Source organism: Poeciliopsis prolifica, unplaced genomic scaffold (assembly GCF_027474105.1).
Source record: "Poeciliopsis prolifica strain line A6 unplaced genomic scaffold, Auburn_PproV2 SCAFFOLD021, whole genome shotgun sequence".
NCBI classification, from domain to species: Eukaryota; Metazoa; Chordata; class Actinopteri; order Cyprinodontiformes; family Poeciliidae; genus Poeciliopsis; species Poeciliopsis prolifica.
In genome coordinates, this window is record NW_026562396.1 from 4,480,177 (window position 1) to 4,495,873 (window position 15,697).

The 15,697-nt window shown below is 40.1% G+C and overlaps 1 protein-coding gene across 1 annotated transcript; it reads right to left on the reverse strand.

Annotated features, from left to right (window-relative positions):
- Window positions 1-1,085: 1,085 nt before the first annotated feature.
- Window positions 1,086-15,683, reverse strand: LOC129369459 (WASP homolog-associated protein with actin, membranes and microtubules). Its single transcript, XM_055044861.1, has 11 exons — window positions 15,006-15,683; window positions 13,327-13,500; window positions 13,012-13,162; window positions 12,097-12,266; window positions 10,023-10,230; window positions 7,975-8,159; window positions 6,830-6,916; window positions 6,602-6,697; window positions 5,195-5,603; window positions 4,471-4,610; window positions 1,086-2,350 (listed from the first exon to the last, which is right to left on the reverse strand). Exons 1-11 carry the CDS (start codon window positions 15,582-15,584, stop codon window positions 2,195-2,197), a joined length of 2,355 nt encoding a protein of 784 aa, XP_054900836.1. The 5' UTR covers window positions 15,585-15,683; the 3' UTR covers window positions 1,086-2,194.
- Between the last annotated feature and the right edge of the window lie 14 nt (window positions 15,684-15,697).

A 15,697-nucleotide genomic window follows, 5' to 3' on the forward strand; every position in this document is an offset into this window, starting at 1 on the left:
AAATAAAACTAGTCAGTGAAATGTAATAAATCTAGCCTGGTATTTCCACTTTAAATTGGATAAGCTTCCACAGGACAAAAACTTAACGCAAACCGATCAATTATGAAACAGCAGAACATCAGTAAATAAACTGGAACCAGTCTGCCTTTTCACAGCCATTTCCATTCACGTGTTGCAAATGAGATATTTTGAATCAAAGAATCTGTTCTCAGCTTTGACTGAAATCAGATTAAGAAAAATGTCTTTTTTTTTTCTTTTTCCCCCCCACTCCACATCAGAAACCCATTCCACTCCAGAGTTGAAGCCGCATTCCTCTCCCGTCTGCTGTTCATGGCTGCAGACTTTCTGCGAGGCTTATTGTGTGACTGGTGGTGAGTGGGCGAGTTGGTGAAACATCATTAAGACACTATGCTGCTCGGTACATGTGTGAGAGAGAGAGAGATAAAGAGAGAGAGAGAGAAAGAAAGAGAGAGAGAGAGAGAGAGAGAGAGAGATAAAGAGAGAGAGAGAGAGAGAGAGAAAAGAGAGAGAGAAAAAGAGAGAGAGAGATAAAGAGAGAGAGAGAGAGAAGGAGGCAAGAGAGAGAGAGAGAAAGAGAGAGAGAGAGAGAGAGAGAGAGAGAGAGAGAGAGAGAGACCTGGCACTGCAGGCCACTACAACCAAGACTCGCCGTCACTATAGTAACAGGCTGGGGGAATTTCATATTGACGCACAATTGGCTGGGCTTGTCAAAATACCTGCCGTCCTCATCCCTGGAGGAGCCCGACCTGGATGTTCCCCCACAGGAAGCGCGCAGAGCGAGGAGGGAGGCAGCGGCCTCCGCCAGCAGCTGCTCTTTAACGTTCACACAGCTGAAAACAGCCACTCACAGCTGACTGAGAGAGACAGAGACAGAGAGACGGCTGCCCGGATGGACATCGCTTCATGACTCACGTTGGTGGGCGAAAAACGTCTGCCGGAGAACAGTCAGCAGGGTTTACCCACACCGGCTCCACACTTCCTGTGCGCGACGTTTAAAGAGCGGCGCCGTCGACCCGGGGCGCAGCACGTCTGAGCGAATGTCTGGTTTCAAGCAAGCTCTGCAAAAGGTTTCATATCTGGGTTTATTTTTCAAGAAACGGTACACACAAGTGTTTCCAGTGCAGATGTTGCTCTGAATCCTTCAATGCTGTTTGTCAGAAATCAATTCAAACCAAGGCTTAGATGATGAGAAGGCTGGTTATTGCACACAAGTATTTAAAAAAAAAGAAAAAGGTATCCTGCATTCCTAATTGAAGGAAGAATTAGCTGATTACTTGGAGACAGCAGCTGGTAGTACAAACAATGCTGAAGGCTTTACAGACCACTTTCTTCATAGTTTACAGTACATAATCTGGATTACATATCTGAGGAAACGCATAGTGATTCTTGGGAAGAGGGACAAAATGGGTTCAAATTTTCCCCCCAAATATATTTTGACATTCCTCAAGCTTCTGTATTTATATATGGCAATGTTTTGAAAATTACAGTTTAATGGACCCGACCCAGAACTTTGTCAACACCACCTGACAATAAATATTAAATAATTTTTTAATGACCCCATTGGTGATATTTTTACTCAGTTTTTTTGTGTATACTTTATTAAAATGTTATGCTTTATCCATAGGACCCGTTTCGTCCCTCTTCTCAAGAATCACTGGTTTATTACATTCAAGATATTGAGTTAAGATTCAGAAATATGACAGAGGAATTAGAGCAGCGGCTTCACTACAGGCTTTCAGGCAGACGGCTGTGTAAGTTTCAATCATTCACACGCTGAACTTCAGTGCCACCAGTCGCCTTTGCTTTATAATGCAGAACATCCCATTTAGCCATTCACTTTAAGAATCCTCCCACAACTAGGAAAAAAAAAAAAAAAGGTTTCAGAGGAGATTAAATCCCGATTCTGTCACTTACTACTTAGCTGGATCGGAGCTTTTTTGGATCTCTTACATCTCGGTGCTGCTTTTGGAGGACCAATGGGATTAGTGTGCGACAGCTCCAACAAACTAAAGCGTTTAAGTCGGAGGAGGCGTAATCCCGTCCTCGCCAGAAGAAGCAGCAGCGTGTTTTTTGGTTAATTCTGGCCGCAGCAAGAGCTTCGGCTCACTGCCATGAAGGAGGGGGAGTTTGGGGTGTTTGTGTCAGAGCGCCTTCATCTGCAGGTTTTGTGTTCTCAGCTGTCCCAGTCGGCGCTCTGCGAGTCGTCGTCGCCTCGGCCCTCGTCGTCCGAGTCGGCCGCCACCTTCTTCATCCTCATCATGGCGGCTTTGATGCTGCGCTCCAGCTCGTTGTCCGCGCCGCTCGGGACGACCTCTCGCGTGGGAACCATCTGCGACACAAAGAGTGACAATGTGACCGGACACTACAGGCTCGTCCAAACAGTCGGAATACGCCATTTATTTTAGTAAATCTAAGTGAAACGCGTCACATGGATCAATTGGACAAAGAATGATGCCTTGGCACCTTTACTTCGCCTTCCTGTGATTTTCTACTACATGCTAAAGAAAATATGTCACTTCTAATTAGACACTACAACAGACTAATAAAATATAGGTTTATAAAAATAAAATGTGGGCTCAATAAAATCTATCAAATACGTGCTTAAAGGTTAGTTCATGAAGGCACTTTTAATCCAACAAATGAGACTCATCTGGCTTATGTTCTAATTTATGATTGATCTGACTGTGATTATGCTCTGTACTTACTATCAATGCAACATATTTGCACTTTTTTTTTTTATTTTATGTCAATTTAAGTGGGAAAAAAATGTCGACCCTTGTTGGAAGCAGGTGGACGTCTTGTTCAGCTGATTTTAATTCATGTAAATGAACAGTAACAGTCAGTTTTAACTGAACAAAGTTTTTAAGTGTTTTGCAGCAGCAATCCGTGGGAAAGGAGTTCACGTGAGTTTAGCCCTGCTTTTCAGCCAGCTGGTTTGCATTTCTATCTAAAGAAATAAAAATCACTTTTTGACATATTAATTTGTTACCACGTTAACACACAGATGTGACCATTAAAGGGGAGGAGAGTTTCTGAAACACTGATAGCCCAGAACCACCGTGAGTGTTTTAGTAACACCTGCGCCTTCCCCACTGACGAGTCAACACATTCACCAAGTGTGAAGCTCAACAATAATAATTTAAAAAAAGGTCAATGTTCGTTATTAGACAAGTAGTTTTTGTTTCCAGGTTTAAAACTGAACTAAATTTAGCTTTAAATGAAGAGCATCTTCCATGTATGCCTTTTAAACTCACTGTGGCTTCATATTATAAATAAATTACCCCTTGTTACTGTAAAACCAGAAACAGTAGTATTCACTACTGGTGCAACTTCCTGATTGGTCACCAGGCGCTCAGATGATTAGACGTCCCGCATCAGTAATAAACGCCACCTGAGGACATTTAATAGATGTAATTGCTTTAGTCAGAAACTCAGTCAGAAAATTAAAGTCTTAGAGTAAACTAATGTTTGTGTGAGTTTTGACTGTTTCCACTGGTAAAAATATTGTGCTTTAATTTGTATATTTATTCACTGCAAACACAGCAAAATATTGCAGCTAAAACTGTGGTAGTTTCTGAATTTAGAACATTAATCTCTAGAGAATCAAAGGCTGGAGGCTAATTTTAAATACCTATGCTGATAATAAACTGTAAATGTATTTTTTTAATCTTCTGACAGAGGTAGACATTGCAGCTGAACAACAAAACAAAAGCCACCATGCTGATGAGTGAGACTTGCATTTTTTTTTTTTTTTACAAAACAAACATCAAACAAAGCAAAATCTTTCGTGTTCAGCCTGATAATTAAAAGCTGAGTTGATCATTTCTGAAACCAAGTCAGACTGTTTTCCCGAAACTTTAGGAAACAGTATCAACCTTTTCTTCAGCAATACAGGAAATTTGTGTCGCTCTTTGTAGCGTGATTTTGAAAATGCACAACCATGACACGGAGAAACAAGTAAACATGGAAACCTACAGCTGTGGAGCAGTCAGGAAAATAAAAGTTTGATTTGACTATTGCTTGTTTTACGTACTAAAGCATTCCCATCTCATTCTTTCCCAAAATAGGAACAAAATATGAGATTGTAAATTTCATATATCCTGGAATAATTAAATACTTCTGATAAGTGATCTTATTACATAACCTAAACCAAACCAGACGTTTTTATTCCCAACCTGAATTTTGAGGATGTGTGAAAACAAATACAGCAATATGGAAAACCATCGTTGAAAAAAAAAAAAATTTCTATAAAAATATCAAGGCATTAAACGATCTAAAATACTAAAACTAGCTGTAAATATATTGTAATTTTCCAGAAACATTTACACAGTGATCTGTACTGAACTTCAAGGTTTTCCATTTTGGTCAATTTAACAATGCTCTTATAGAAAACAGCTGATCTGTATCTGTATGTATAGTTTGACATTGGTGGCTGTGCAAACATCTAACCTTCTTCAGTTTGACTCCCTCTCGAATGGCGGACATCAGACTGCTCCTCGCGTCTAACCCGGAGTTGTTCGTAGCATCGGGAACCTTTCGCAGTTTAGTCTGTCCGCGTTGCAGCGAGGCCAACACTTCATCCATGGTTCCTGCAGTAACGCCAAATGCAAAAAAACAAAAAACAAACAAGAACTGAGAAATTATTTTGTTCGGAATTAATTTCTCAATTAACTTTTCTTTTCTCTCTTCAAAAACAGTCTTCTGTAAAAAAAAAAAAAAGAAAAAACAACAAACAATAAGATTTATTGAAATGGCTAAAATAAAAATAAAAAAGAAAAGCTCTAAGAAACATTGAAAACTGAAATAAATCAAAGCTTTAAGAAATAATAAAATTGATAAGAAACAAAACTTACAACATTTGAAAATAGTGACATTTAAAAACTGCTAAAATTGATGTCTAAAAAATAACAACGGAGTCGTGTTGAACTGGAGCTGAGGGTGTGAAACAGTAAGACAGCAACTGAGGTAAAAGCCTTCGTCTGTCCTCACGGGAGATGTTGGGAATATAGGACAGAACACCATGTGCAAACACACTAGAACAAACAAACACAACTGTGCCAGCAGTGGGGAAATATTGCATCTCCTGCTCCCTGCCCACAGCGCTCCCAAACGTCTTCTCGTGTTCATACGTTTAATGCAAAAGTCTGAACTTGGCTGTACACTTTCGCCTCACCTATGTTTTGCTTGAGCGTGTTCTTGGCTGGAAAAGGAGGCTCCTCTTTTTCGCTGAGCGGCATCGGCGTGTCCTGAGGGGAAGGTGCAGCTCGGACAGGCGGAGGTGGCATGGCGGGAGGCGGTGGTGGAAGCGGTGGTGGAGGAGGAGGTGGAGGCGGCGGCGGCGGCGCAGTGGGGCAGGTTAATGTTGGCGGAGGCGGTGCAGAGAAGATCTGAACAGGGATGTCTTTAGGCTGCTGCTTTTGGGGTGTTTTACTGCGTCTCGGAGCCAGGCGGATGGAGGCCGGCTCGTCAGGAGAGCCAGACGGAGAGAGGCTGATGATGGACAACGGCTGGGAGGGACAGGAGACTTCTGAAGGAGACTTCCTGGACTGAGGCGTCTTCAGGATGTACTGTCCCTGTCGCTTCTAGGAAGGAGATGAAAAAAAAAAAATCACATATTGAAATATAAAGCAAAATCACAAAGAAAGAAATTCCAACATGGGACAAATCATCTCTTTCTGCCTCTTTCTGTTTTGCTCTGCTGGGAAAGAGGGTTGACATATCTCCACTTAATAATAATCGACCCACTGTTATCAACAGTGGGTCGATTATTATTATCTGATCCACACAGACTCCCTGCTGGGATTGCAGCTAAACGCGCTTCAACAAAACACTGACTTGAAGGAGCTGAACATTTATGCCAGCATTTATTTTATGTTACACGTTTTAGTTTTTTGCCATTATGTTGTAGAAATCAACTTTAAATGAAAAAAGAAATGGTTCTTTTTGCATTTATTTTGCCAAGATTTATTTTATTTTATTTTTGTGAAAGCAATTTAAAAAAGGGGGGGAAGAGAATACCTTTTACAAAGCCATGACATGTTCATCTGGGCTTTTCCATTTTTTACATTTATTAGTATATTATCATTTCAGTATCAACTATAATTTTTACTATTCTTCTCTCATTTGACAAATGGAAATATTTTTGTAATCCTGACCAAAAAAAAAAAAACCGGTTGTGTTTTTAAACAGAAACCCAGATAGACTTTTTTTTTTTAATGAATGAGGAAGTGCAGGAGAAAGAAAGAAAGAAAGAAAGAAAGAAAGAAAGCAAGAAAGAAAGAAGGGAAGAAAGAAAGAAAGAAAGAAAGAAAGAAAGAAAGAAAGAAAGAAAGAAAGAAAGAAAGAAATGAAGAAAGAGAGAAAGAAAGAAAGAAAGAAATGAAGAAAGAGAGAAAGAAAGAAAGATAGAAAGAAAGAAAGAAAGAAAGAAAGAAAGAAAGAAAGAAAGCAAGAAAGAAAGAAATAAAGGAAGAAAGATAGAAAGAAAGAAAGAGTGAAAGAAAGAAAGAAAGAAAGAAAGAAAGAAAGAAGGAAAGAAAGAAAGAAAGGAAGAAAGGAAGAAAGGAAATGATAGGCTGACCTCTCTGAAGGACCGTAATCTGCTCAGGGTCTTCTCTCGCTCCTGGTCCACCCACTCCTTCCTCCTCTGCTCCTCCTCTTTCCTCTTCTCCCGTTTCTGCAGACAACAGAGGGAGACACTGAGAGCCACTGAAGAGAGGAGAAAAAAAAACTAAATCCAGTTATCTCTGTTGATAGTGCTGCGTGTGTGAGGGTCTGTGTGGGCTGCCTGGTTGCTGTGGCGACATACCAGGTGGACCTGGTGATGCTGGTTGAAGACTATCGAGCTGTGCTTGGCCGCCTGCTGCTTCTGCTCCTGGGCGTCCATGCACTGATCCTGAAGACACGCGCACAAAAGAAATCCATGAGTAGGCATCATTTTTATTTGAAGCCAGCTCTGTGTTTCATCAGATTAGTGGGCGTTTCCTCTGGGTTCAGAGGCCACAGGCAGTTTGTTAAATGAGCCCTAAAAACACTTTTTCAGTGAAGCCAGTGGTCACGGATCAGTCTGAGTACATTAAAGTAGTTGAAGAGGTCATGGTAATTTATGACTCCTAAGTACCAGCCGTTCCAATCAAACATGCCAAAACCAAAGCTAAATATTTTTCAGTGATTAAGGCTGTTCCCTTTCAACAGCTTGTTCTTTTATTTTCTTTACATTACCTCATGTGTGGATGTGGTGACATTCTCATTGGATTTGTGTGTGTAGAGTGGAATAGGACCGGATGACAAACGTATCACAACATAAGTGTTTCATGCCAGTCGATATTGATAATTATTGATTTCCTTCCCTCTTAGATCCACAGTTTTCACTTCACGTCATTGCTGTTTATATTTACGCAGTTATGAGGCATGGAGGCGAAACCTGGAACTGCTGCTGCGCCAGGTACTCAACAGGTTGTTGCTAGGTAACCAAAGAACGAGTGACTTGCTGCCGCCAACCTTGATTAGCTCGCCGTGAGAGGTTGAGGAGCTAAACCCTTTCCTCTGCACACATCTCCCAGTTTTTGACCAGAGTTCAGTGAATATTCTACATATTGAATATTCTATCAGATGTATTATCGATTGATATTGATTGTGTGTCCATAAACATTGTTATCGATTTACATTCCCTAAGGCTCGCGGCTGGTTACCAGAATTTGCTCCTATAGTAGAAATAAATTGTTCAATCGGTTTAGCTTCATAGCTTTTCAACCTTAAGACTATCAGCTGATTAGTTCAAATCTAAAATCACACGTAATAAAAGCTGCAAAGCTCAAGATAAAAATGACACCCTTATGAGATTTACATATGTATATATGTATCCTAAAGACAAATTCACTTCTACCAAAATTCTTCTTTTTGAAAGGTGCATACGGGTCAAAATGAAGAAAGTAGCTGCAGTGCGTTTTGCACCTTTTTGTTCCTCAGGTAAGCCCTCCGAGCACAGATGTTGCCCCTCTTGGTCTCCAGGGTCTGCAGGCGTTGTTTGAGCTGACGCATCAGTGGCGGTTCGGCCTGTTGAAACGCCGTGTGGACCAAGCTGTGCAGCTCCTCTGGATGCTCACACACGTCGTAGTACACCACCTCCTCCTTCAGCTCTGAAACAAAAATGCATTCATACAGCACCATTAAGTACACTATGGATTTACTTGTTACAATATTCAAAACATCATCAACATAAAACTGCTGACTCTGCTTCACCTGTGAGGGTTTACATTAAATCCTCCACAAAGCCAGGCAATTGGTTTGCAAAATGTATTAACGTTCGGCCCTTCTTTTCAGCAAATAGCGAAGGTCACACTGCTATGTTTTAGTTTGGAAACTCTGAAGAGCATAAAAGGTTAAAAATACAGGAGAACACACACACAGACACGCAGAGACACACACACACACACACAGCATGTTATTACTGTACACACCCTGGCAGTAACACCCCATGTCCCTAAAGGAGCAATTAGATAAATATTTACATGAACCATTTCCCAAGAGTGACCCTAAATCAAAGGGCCTTTTCAATGTTTTTGTCAAATTTAAATATGTATGACATAATTTAAATTCTGTTTTTAAAAAAACATGTCTAGCTCTTTTACTGCAGCTCTTCCTGTAAAAAGTCTGGAGAGGCTAATGCTTAAAATAACCACTTCTGTTTTATTACCTAAAGTTGGCATCAGATTTGGCAGAGTGTTATTTTATTGCTGTTTTAGCAATAACTCAGGACCAACTGTGACCAGCTCCACATTAAAATCTGTGAAACGTCAACTCATCAAATCAGGACTAGATTATTAATGAATTAAAGATTCTCTAAAGTACAGCGTTTTATCTGTAATGCTGTTGTTCTGTGTGCATATACATTTATCCGGGCGCAGTTTTGAAATATTCGAATGATGGCAAATCATTTTATTTTTTCTCATCCAGACGTGGAAAATAATTCAAAAAATCTAAACACGTTTTGTTAACAGCAGAGTCAGTTTTGATCTTCAAAAAAAACTGAGAAGGAGCAGCGTTTGTATTTGTCAGTGAGTTTCTATTTGTGGAAACAGTAAAAATCCTAGTAACTTGGATTGTGTACTTTACCCAAATGCAAAGTGAAATATTTCCTAATTGTGGAGGAAGAAGATAGTTCAAAGTACTAATTGGTCGTGTCACATGATGGGCACGGTCCAGCTGACCTCACACTGTCCGTCAGCCTTCATTATGCAGCTTTTATGTTAATAATTTTAATATCACACAAAGATGATATGATTAAATCTGAAATGCTGTTTCACTTGATGATTGCAATTACTCAGGAGAAAAACAAAATCTACAATTATATTAGCCTGTTTTTATGTCTATAATGATTTTTATTAGAATAAAAAATATAAATGTTTCTGATGTTGGTATAAGGAATTACAAGAAGAGACAACTTTTCAAGCTATATTGAACAGCAAACTGAACTTAATGCACTGATAAATTACATCAATTAGAAAGCAAGGCACATTTTATTCGTGTAGCACATTTTCAAAGTACTTTCAATTCCTTTGCTTTGACAAAGGAATGGAAAAGATGACTCCTGTTTACATCATTCCAGTTATTATTAGTCAAAAGCAACTACAAACAAATGGGTTTTGAGCCTTGACTTAAAGGAACTCAGTGTGTCATCATTCTTAATACTTCCTAGAAGTAAGAACAAAAATATTTTAAAGTCTATTCTCTGGGCTATGGGGAACAAGTGTAAAAAATTTATAATTGAATTGAAATAACTTTTATTTGTAAAGAACTGGTACTATAGAAATAAATAGAGACTGAATTGAATTAATTCCCTCAAAATGATTCCTTTGTTTGCTGTTATTTCACAATAGATTGGGTCAACAAAACTAGACTAAGTCTAAAACAACAAGGTGACAGATCTAGTGGAAGTGCATTCAAATACAGATTGTTGCATTTCTATTCCATGAAACCTGTTCACTAGATTCAGCACATACCTTTAATTTGTCGACGCAGCGTGTCTATCTGAGCCACCAGCAGCTGCTCCTCGTTCTTCAGGATCTCAAACTTGGCGTCATAAAGTTCCAGCTGGGTTTCATAGAACTGCAGTTCAAGCTGGTCCACTGTGTCGCGTTGCTGACCGGCCTCAAACGCCGACCCCTGCTCAGCTCTCCGGTTTTGGACTCTCCCTGACAAGTTCTCCAGCTGTAGGAAAGAAAAGAAAACACCCTTGTCAAGTCAGGCTTCAAAAAGTCTGGAGCATTTGGCTTTTTAGAATTCACACCCCGTTTGTACACGCGTGCTAAAAATACTTTGACACAACTGCATGTTTACATCTTTTCAACTGATGTAAAAATATGTGATGTAGAAACGGCTTCAGATGGTTTTCTTCCCTGCGACTCTTAATGAGGGGAGCTGGAATCAGCAGCTGCCTGCAGCGTTCTGACAGTAACAGAAAAAACTGCTTGACATTCGTAATTATGAGCCGACACTTTATATTCAAACCCATGTCCCTAAATGCTCTTCGTCATAAAGAACGCTGCGTGACGCCCAGAACATTTGCAAAGTAAAATTATTTTTTTCTTTTTTCAGTTCAGACTGAGCGATCCCAAACTGAAAGAATTACTTTTACATTCGCAGTCAGAGTTTAACTAAAGCACAAATAAAGAAAAATTCACTTTTAAGGGTTTTGTTAATCTTTGCACACTCAGATTTGGAGATTTTCTCCCAATATTTTCTGATGGTTATTTTTAAAGATCCTTCTGCTAGAATAAAGATCATTGTTGAAAATCAGGAGATGTTCAATGTGGTTCAAAAAAATATCTGGTTTGGAAAATTTGACAATTCATATTGCCCCTGTAATTCTGCTAAATGTTTGAATGAACAGACAATCTACTAATATGACTATTACTTTTGATGAGATAAATTGTAGAAATATTTATTTTTCCATTCTCTTTTTCTATACCTGAAATAGGACTGGGTAACATGGCTTAAAAGTAAAACCTCCAGATTTTTTCATAACAGATAAAACTCGATTTAGTGACCTGGAAAATGCTTTTTATTCCATAATTTTTTGTTCTGCGTAGAAACCCAGTCAGAGCCACAGTCAATGTTTGGATCAGCATCTCTCACCTTGTTGCTCGATTTGGCAAAGGGGCGAGTTGTGAAAGTGGAGGGATTTCTTCAATTTAATTGATCTAAATGTGGGTTAAATTTGCAGCGAGCGTCAAAAACCAAAACATGCCAATTGCATAAAGAGGTCTTGATGTTTTCCGAGGGCGTCGTGTGCGCACACAGAAACGCTCACTGTAAAAAAAAACAAAAAAACAGTCCAACGTGTCACGCTGTGAAATCTGCAGGCACACCGGCGCATTCATCAGAGTCACGGTGTTACGGTGCCACCAGCACAAAATCCTGTGTAGGTGCAGCTCACTGATCTCATTAGAAACACTCGCACATAGCCGTCTATGCAAAAGATTCACGTTGATTTCACAGCGGTGGCCACTTCCAGCATCCTCAGGCCTGACTTTTTAACAACCTTAATCAGATGAATAATGCAGGTGAAGATGCTGAAAGTGTTCTCCTGTTGCCCCCCCCCCCCCAAAAAAGGAGAAAAGACCTCAGCTCAAATGCACAGCGTGACAGCTTATGGCTGCAAATAATCTGCTGCAGTTTCCCACTTCATACTGTGATCCTGACATTAAAATTGCTCTACACCAGGCAGTCACAGAGCACACACAGGCGGTACGCTGTGAATATATATACAGACACACTGACTTATTTATGCATGGAAGCAGGGGTTTTTTTTTAGGGGGGGGGATTCTTTGAGTTTTTAGAGAGAGCTTTATAAATAGATCAAAAGAAGCTCTGCAGCCAGAGATTGAGACTAGAATACCAAGCAAAAAAAAAAAAAAAAAAAAAAAACAGCCAGCAGTCCCTTTAAATCGCTGCAGAACTACAGGGACTACTAAAGCTGTTTTGTCTTGGTACAAGAAAAATGTATTAAGCGCAGAATGTTTTCCCCAATTACAGAAGCCCTGAAGAAGCAGCTGAAAGCCCCGTCAGACGTACCCGCTCTTTGATGGCGTCCTTCTTCCGGCTGAGGCACATCTCTGCTGCTCGCATGTGCTGCAAGGTTTCCTTAGCTAAAAGGAAGCGCAGCTTCTCCAGTCTGGGAGCTGCAGATGCCCAGGCAGCGGGTCCAAAACGCTTCTTATCCTCCTCCATCTGTTTCACCATGCCTGGATGTGTACATGCAAATCTGTCAAACTGCTGCATCTCTCAAAAACTTAACAAAAACTTACATGAGAATTACCAGCTAACATGCCAGCTGTGTGTCTTTCTGTTGCTCCTGTTTACCAGGGGTTTTTTTCCTGACAGCTCTTTGAAAATGATGTTGATGACATCCAGCTATGACATCATTACTTTAGGATATCTCACTTGCTTTTAAAGTTTTATTGAACGACCTGGAAAAAAAAAAGTGGAAGTTTCTCCCACCTGAATTTCAAGCTGCTCCACAAACTGCTCTATATTCTGGATGTAGCGTGAAAGCAGGGAAATAAAGTTTTTGAAATCAACTTTCTCAAACCCATGCAACAGATTAAAAAGAGTTCAAAGTTAAATCAGTTGGGTTTTTTTTTTTGTTTTGTTTCTTTTCACTATGAACCTGAATTGGTTACAAAGAAACATAAAAGTAAAATTGTTTTTACCTCAATAACCAATGAATTCACGCCTTTGGCGTTTAATGTTAGCATTTTGTTAAAATCTTTGAAGAATTTGAAATTCTTCCAAAAGCAGAGCATGGAAAATGTATTGATTTACATCTGAATTACAGTCATTTGATTTATAAACTGAACGTTTTCTCATATAGTTAAAAAAGATGATTTCATGTGATTATTTATTTATTTTTTTTAACCAAACCCGCCACAGAAATGAGACTGACGACATGATCCATACAAAAAGAAAAGAAAAGCAAACAACTTATACCAGCCAGGGCCTTTGAAGTCTGTGCAAAGTAGTTGACAGTGATGTCCTGAATGGAGGCGACTGCATCCTCTGCTTTCATCCTCCACTCCTCCGCCTCTTTCTCCAGAGCTGCAATCCTCTTGGGACCCAAGTCCTCAAACTCCAAGGACTTCTGCAGAAAAAAAAAAAAAAAAGAAAAGTGGACCGTTTATAATCAGAATGTCACCTGAAAGATCTGATCAACTCTGGGATTCAACTTAGATTTGAGATAAATAAAGAGTCTTTAGCGGAACAAGAAAATGACTCGTGTTTTGTACAAGCTTCAACCTGACTCACCAGAATCTCCATCTTGTAAAGGCAGGCCAGTTCTCTCATGTCTCTGAAGGGCTGCAACAGGTACTGGAAGAAGGTAGTGGCAACAGTAACCAGGTCCTGATAGGCCTCATCTTCCTTCTCATAGATGCTCAGCAGTGCCACCATCCCATTAGTGGTGCTGTGACTCTGCAGCAGCTGTAAATAAAAAATGAAAATAAGTGAAGATAAACAGCATCACCTCTGTTTATTCCCAGAGTTGTCTGTTGTTTGCCTTGTATGACTTTTCACAACTCAGATCGGACAGAATCCGATCGATACCAAGTACACAGCTGGTGCAAGTCCTTTTGAACAGGATGTGGGTGGTCTGGAGTTACAGCCATATCAATGTGGTTAAATAGAGATAATAAATTGATAATATAAATCCGGTGAAATTTACATGTGAACAAATATTCACATCTTTTCAGGTTCAATAAGATATGACCCACTGAAACTCGCAGACAATGTCTGAGATGCTGACATTTTAACAGGGATTAGAAGAAAAGCATGTTGTAAATCAATAATTCAGTTTTTAATGGGAGGAAATATGATAAAAGAAAGAACATAACACTTTTAAAATGCCTATGGCACCCCTTTCCAGGATCTCTATTGAATTTGTTCATCCGCTTAAAAAACGGGCTTTTATTCATGAAATCAGTTACTGTATAGATTTTTAATTATTGATATGAGATGGAAAGAAATATCTTTTCACCTTGGCATCAAGGACTTGCTTTTTGAAATACTGGCAAAGCCACAGCTGCGTCACCCTAGACCTGGTTTTAGATCTTTCCACCACCACTGTGTGGCGCTCTTCATACAGGCAACTGTTTCCACTTCAGGAATACACACAGCTCAGTGAGGTAAAAGTCTGCAATAATCCAGTGGCTTTTTTGGGGGATTTAAATACTTACTATAGGGTAGGTGTTTGAGTCAGGAAGATAACTCATCCAATTAAAAAAAATTATATCTTACTTCTTAAAATGTTATGATTATAAACAATGGCCAGATGAATTGTAGTTTATTTATTTATGGATAACATATTGGCTCTTAAAGCCTTTTCCCATCTTCTTTTATTCATATATATATAATATAGAGAGAGTTTATCTGAAGCATCATTCATATTTATTACCTGCATGTTTTGATCTCTTTGTATAAGTGGATTGTTTGTATTGTTGCCAACATCTGCTGTAAATTTCATATATTTTAGACAGTTTGTCAGCTAAAATTGAGGAAAGAAACTTTCCAAATGCTTTCAATTTTGGAACCAAAATGTTGCAAGGAAAAATGTGGAAAGTTATTGTCAGCCTCCTGCGGGATCTTGAAGGAAACGTAATATAATTTTCACATCCGATCTTTAAAAAACAAGCAATAATCTGAAGAGCAGTAGAGAAAATACTAAAAGTTAACATATGAAAACAGAAAGATGAGCAGCAACACCTGAAATAGTTCAAATCGCAGGAAATGTTCACAGAAAAGAAGAACAAACTTCCAGTGAAAATGTGCTTGTTAATTCTTATTTAAAAAAAAATGTCATCAAATGCTTCATTATTCGTTTTTATTGTGTGTTTCTTCCACGTAGAGAGTGGATTAAATCAGCTCTTAATGAAAACCTTTTGTGAGTCAGAATGAACTCCAGGACCCCCGCCAGCCTGTTGGCCCCTCACCTCCTTCAGGTGACCCTTGGCCCTTGCCATCTCCTCCTGCATGGTCTTCTTTTTGAACTCCTGCAGATTTTCAAAGTACTCATCCACATCCCTCTCATCCTGGGTGAACAGCGTTTCCAGGACGATCTTTCTCCCGCACAGGTCGATGGCTGTGCTGAAGTATTTTTCCAGTTTCCTGCACGGCGTGTCAAAGTCTCTCTGCTCGTCCTCCTCCGGACCGGACTTCCGACTCGACAGCAGCAAGTCCCAAATGTTACTCTCCCCAAAGACGGACAAATCCGGGAAGCAGCCGCCCAGGACGTCCGCCACGCACGCGAACTGCCGGTGGACGTGTTTCAGGTCGTTGACGGAGAACAGCCCTGCCCAGCTCATCTGAGGCTGGCCGCCGGCGGGGACCTCAGCCTTCCGCTTCTGCCGCTGTAACGTCCGGTTGTGGCAGGTTACTGCGAACTTCGACTCGATGGCGTTCCACTGGACGATAAAACCCAACTTGAAGGGCTCGTTCTCTTCAAATATGTTGCTTTTGACGGCCACCCAGCCCTCCAAGCTGTCCAGCCGGTCGAACTCGACACTGTCCATGTTAAAAGCACGGCTTTCACTTTGGCCCCCGAGACACTGCTGACTGTGTTTACAACGTCCGCCATTCGTGTGACGTCGCTGCCTTCAGGGGCATCGCAGATACTCGGAAATTC

Bases quoted from the DNA above. Each gene is read 5' to 3' on its own strand.
- LOC129369459 (XM_055044861.1), bottom strand. From the start codon at position 15,584: ATGGACAGTGTCGAGTTCGACCGGCTGGACAGCTTGGAGGGCTGGGTG. The intron at 12,267-13,011 runs GTATAAGTTGTT...GTACACATCCAG, and splicing joins GACTTCAAAGGCCCTGGCTG to GCATGGTGAAACAGATGGAG. The intron at 2,351-4,470 runs GTTAGATGTTTG...TTTGTGTCGCAG, and splicing joins AGGGAGTCAAACTGAAGAAG to ATGGTTCCCACGCGAGAGGT.